The sequence below is a fragment of the Mus caroli genome, chromosome 14, assembly GCF_900094665.2.
Source record: "Mus caroli chromosome 14, CAROLI_EIJ_v1.1, whole genome shotgun sequence".
NCBI classification, from domain to species: domain Eukaryota; kingdom Metazoa; phylum Chordata; class Mammalia; order Rodentia; family Muridae; genus Mus; species Mus caroli.
In genome coordinates, this window is record NC_034583.1 from 24578897 (window position 1) to 24584011 (window position 5115).

A 5115-nucleotide genomic window follows, 5' to 3' on the forward strand; every position below is an offset into this window, starting at 1 on the left:
GCTGGGATTAAAGGCGTGCGCCACCACGCCCGGCTCCTTTCTGGTTTTTATTTACAGTTACAACTTCTGGCAAATCGGGCGGGGGGTGGGGGAGGCTAGAATTCAGTCTCAGATGAGGTAAGGCTAGCTACTTGAGTGAATATGAAAAATGGTAGAAGTGTGTGGTGGGAGGCTGACGTCAATAAATTGAATAAGCCTTCCTTCTTTTATTTATTGTTGTGTACTTCCAGGCCTGCTTAGTTATGTTAAATACCTCTGACCTTTTCCCCTGCTTGCCTTTCTCAGCCTGAACGTTTATATAAAGGCTTCCAATGTGATTAGCATTGATGCTTCTGAAATCACATGGAAACTAGATGGTCAGTGATAAATTGTGGGTCTCAGCAGTGGGCAGCCCAGGAGGCTTTTACATCTGCCTCTTCCCTGAATTGAAAATGCTGCTGGGGCCATATGGCAGAGTGCCTCTCAAAGGAGGACTTTCTGGCCAGGTCCCATAGCATCACGTGCTTCTGTATTAAACTGGAGGTTATAGTGCTTTGGACTTGATTTACTGTATGCAAGTGGAGTTCAGTCTTAATTTAAAGAGGTGTGTGTGTGTGTGTGTGTGAGTGATCTCATTCCAGTAATATTTTCCACTCATGGGAAGGTTTTATTTAGCCATGATTCTCTGTAAGTATGGAAGGAAAAACACATTAATACCTATCTGACCCTTTACTGACTTCTTCCCTTGACAATGCACAATGCTTTATTTAGGACAAAGTTAAATTGCCTGACTAGCTTTTTTGTGTTGGCTTTTCAAAATAATTTGTAATTATTATGTAGTGAAATGTGTAAATGTCTTCTCTACATGAGCAAGGATTATTATGGCCTGACTTAATGTACAAATTTGTATACATGTTGCTTATTGAAAAATGCACATCAGCTCCATGTCTTTAGAACTTTGAAAAATCTACAGTAGAAAAAAAAGATGTTGGAAGTTTTAATCAGATGATACTTGATAATTCTTAGTTCCCCATCTTTCTCCTTGTTTGTCTGTCTGTCTGTGCTTGTGTCTGTCTCATGTCCTCTCAGTGTCTGGGCCCATGTCTCTCAGCCTCACAATTCCCTCTCTGCTCTTCTCAGGCCCTTTATCTTTCTTTTTCTTTACTCTCAAGGCTCTGTCCTCAAATTGTATATCATTCTCATGTCCATTTCCAATGAATTCTGCTATTTTTACATGATACAAGAATAGGATAAGTCATTTTATTTGGGTGGCTATGCATAGTGTAGCCAAACTGGAGAATTGTCACAAAGATTTTAATCTTATTTCTCCTGATTGACCGCACTACACACACTCTCTCTCTCTCTCTCTCTCTCTCTCTCTCTCTTCCTTCTAAGGAAGTGAGAAATGCAGAGGACATAATGGTGCATACCTTTCATCTCAGCACTCTGAGTCAGAGGCAGGTGGATTTCTTTGAGTTTGAGGTCAGTCTGGTCTACAAAGCAAGTTCTAAGGCAGCTGGGCTATATATGAAGGAGGAGGAGGACCCTAATGATGGTGAGGATGGGCTGAAGGAATGGCTCAGCAAGAAATATGCTTGTCACATAGCCCTGCTGTCTGAATTCCGTCCCCTGGGTCCATGCTAGGTGGGAAGACCTGGCTTCCAGAAGTTGTCCTCCAACCCCTACACATGCACCATGACATTTGTGTAGTTGTACATGTGTGCACACACAGAACAATATCTTTTTAAAAGGAAGCTGACCATTTACATTTAAAAATAATATCAGAAAGCTTATTTGGTTACACAGTAATGTGAAGTTGGGCTTGGAATAGTAAATCAATGTAATACATTCAGGAACCGTTTGATTTATATCACTAAGACTTAGAATTGGGAATATTTTGCTTGGGTGGTTAGATGGTTGAGACAGTGTCATGTAGCTCAAACCAGCCTTTAACTCAGTAGCTGAGGTTAACCTTAAACTCTTGATCTTTATGCAATCTTAAATTCAAGAATGAACTGCCATGTACTACCATGCTCAGCTCTGTACCTTTAAGATTTAAGTTTGTAAAATAAAATGTTCACTCATTTGTAGTAATAATGTTAGCCATATAATGTTTTAGAAAATTCCATGTTGCCAGGATAATAAGCATCTAATCCCAGGGAGCTCCCAAGGTTCATACTTGACGATTATGGTTATAAAATATGAGGGCTTTAATGTGATTTTACAAGTAGCTGACCAAGTAGGGGACATTTTTCCTTTGGGGGGAATTATTCATTAAGGGCAATAGTCATTTTTTTCCTCTTTCCATGGTAGTCATATTAAAGACCTTCCCCTTAGTTAAATTGTATAGTACATTTGTTTGTCCCTAAAGAAAAAAAGACAGTGCTGTGTTCTCTATATATACTCTCATACTCCTTTTTTTCTATTAAGTAGTAGTTCTAGAGAGGGATTTTGTATAAGGCCAAAGTATTCATTTAGTAAATTGTATTTATTAATACAGGATGTTTAATTGAACTGCCATGTGACGTCTTCATTTGCACCATCATTTTTATTTAAATAGACTCTGTTCTAATTAACATTACAGAAGGAGATCAAGCTGAAACCCTCACTTTTACACTCTCTTTTTTAGCTGCCAGTTAGATATGAGCATATTTGTGTTAAGTATTTTAGAACAACAAATCTGCAACGAATAAAAGTTACCTTATAAGACTTTTCAACTATTTTTAAAATAGAGCATATGTTAGGTTAAAATACTGTTCATGGGGCTGGTGAGATGACTCAGCAGGTAAGAGCACCCGACTGCTCTTCCGAAGGTCCGGAGTTTAAATCCCAGCAACCACATGGTGGCTTACAACCATCTGTAACAAGATCTGACTCCCTCTTCTGGTGTGTCTGAAGACAGCTACAGTGTACTTACATATAATAAATAAATAAATCTTTAAAAAAAATACTGTTCAGTACTGGAATTTCTTTTAGGCGATGATCATACAAATTGTTTCTCCAGAAACTGACTCTGAATTCAGATCCTTCTACCTAGAATCCCTTGCTGTATTTCTTTTCCATTTTATAGGGGTTTCTGTGACTTGTCTTGCCTCTTTCTGTGCTCTTACATAAGATTGTTCTTCTATTCATGAAAAATGGCACCCATTTTACCATTTCCTAAAGAAGACTTTTACTTGAAGGCTTTCTGGATGTAAAGGCAGAATGTATGACTGGGGGCAGAGAATCTTCATTATTTATAGCCACTGAATCTTCACATGCTTTTAAATGCCTTTGGAAAGCTAGGTCTTATGCCAAAAGTGTGCTTTTGTGTGAAATCTTCTAATGAACTACTTACTCAGGTCATATGCTTTTAAAGCCCTGCATTTCTTTCCTTCAGATAAATTGAATTACATGTTAACAATAACAATGCCATGCCATTACAAAGAAAACAGAATTAAACCGTGCAGATCGGGCTTGCTGGACACTGCAGCACAGAGAATGCTTGGGTTTTGTTGCCAAGGAAAGGATCTGTATTAACTCAGTCACAGGCTCGGAGACTCAAACAACAAGGTTTATTTTTTGACAGTTTGGGACCTAGACATCCCACATCAAGTGCTGGTGGTTCAGTTTGAGGTGAGGGTTCTTTATGTCTTTAGACCGCGCCTTCTCCCTGTCTCACTTGCTGTCTCTAGGACCCTGAGACTGTAGGATTTGGACTCTTCTCATCGAACTCAGCCTTTTCCACTTCATACAGGCCTTATTTCCAAATAAAGCCTTGTTTGGAATTTTGAATTCAGCCCAGGAATATTGGGAAGACAGAAACATCCAGTCCAGAACAGGATCTGTTTAATTACCAGAGACTACTCCTTCTGTTCCCAGCGTCTCGTCTCAGCTGTGACTTGCCTCTCATACTTACTTTATTGCAAAAACTGAGGATGACAAACTTTCTGAGATGCTATTTGTTTAGTTACATAACTGCTTAGTAATATTATGCATTAAAAATAGTATTTGCCATAAAGACATTAACTGTGATCCTAAATGACCCCGGGACAATACAGTGCTGTGCTCCTGGAGGAGTAGGCGGAGGAAGAGCAGCACTGCTGGCTCAGCGGCGGCGAGGAGGAGCCTGATTACAACCAGGTCAAGTTCTTTCTAGATGCCCTTTGAATCCATGTCGGGTTTCTGCCTCTCCAGAGTTCCAGGAGTGCCTGCTGCAGGAATTCCATTTAGTATTTGATTCAAAACAGAGACTTGGTGTTTGTGAATCACAAAGGCATTTTAACCATTTTTCTTCTGACCTCTTTCAGGTTGTTTGAAGGACGTTCATCGAGGAAACCAGAGAAACTGAAAACGCTCTTCTGCTACTTTCGAAGAGTCACAGAGAAAAGTACATTCCTTTCACTAATAACTATAATTTTTCTTGCTGATGGTGAAAATTCATATCAAATAACCTGGGTTAGGTTATATTTTATATTTTGAAGTATAATTGCTTGCTTAAGCTTATTTCAACAGCAACAACTTAATATAATATTCTAGATTTTATACTGTTTGTCTTAGTCAGGGTTTCTATTCCTGCACAAATATCATGACCAAGAAGCAAGTTGGGGAGGAAAGGGTTTATTTGGCTTACATTTTCCACACTGCTGTTCATCACCAAGGAAGTCAGGACTGGAACTCAAGCAGGTCAGGAAGCAGGAGCTAATGCAGAGGCCATGGAGGGATGTTTCTTGCTGGCTTGCTTCCCCTGGCTTGCTCAGCCTGCTCTCTTATAGAACCCAAGACTACCAGCCCAGAGATGGTCCCACCCACAAGGGGACCTCCCCCTTTGATCATTAATTGAGAAAATGCCTTACAGCTGGATCTCATGGAGGCACTTCCCCAACTGAAGCTCCTTTCTCTGTGATAACTCCAGCCTGTGTCAAGTTGACACAAAACTAGCCAGTACAATTGACCCCTTATCAACTTGACACACAAACACATCACTAGTAAGCCTCAACCCTTAGTTTCTTATTCATCCCCAAGATGTAAATAATTTTAAAAGTCCCACAGTCTTGTATATTAAAGTTCAGTCCCTTTAAAATGTCCAATATCTTTTAAAATTCAAAGTCTCTTAACTGTGGGCTCCACTAAAATACTTTCTTCCTTCAAGAGGGA

General features: G+C 39.6%; 1 protein-coding gene across 1 annotated transcript in view; it reads left to right on the top strand.

Moving 5' to 3' along the window:
• Nucleotides 1-5115, top strand: part of Parg (poly(ADP-ribose) glycohydrolase) — a 101459-nt gene that overhangs the window by 48156 nt on the left and 48188 nt on the right. Inside the window, exon 10 of the mRNA XM_021181844.2 lies at nt 4269-4348. Coding sequence (XP_021037503.1) covers nt 4269-4348 — 80 coding nt within the window. The remainder of the gene's footprint in view (nt 1-4268; nt 4349-5115) is intronic.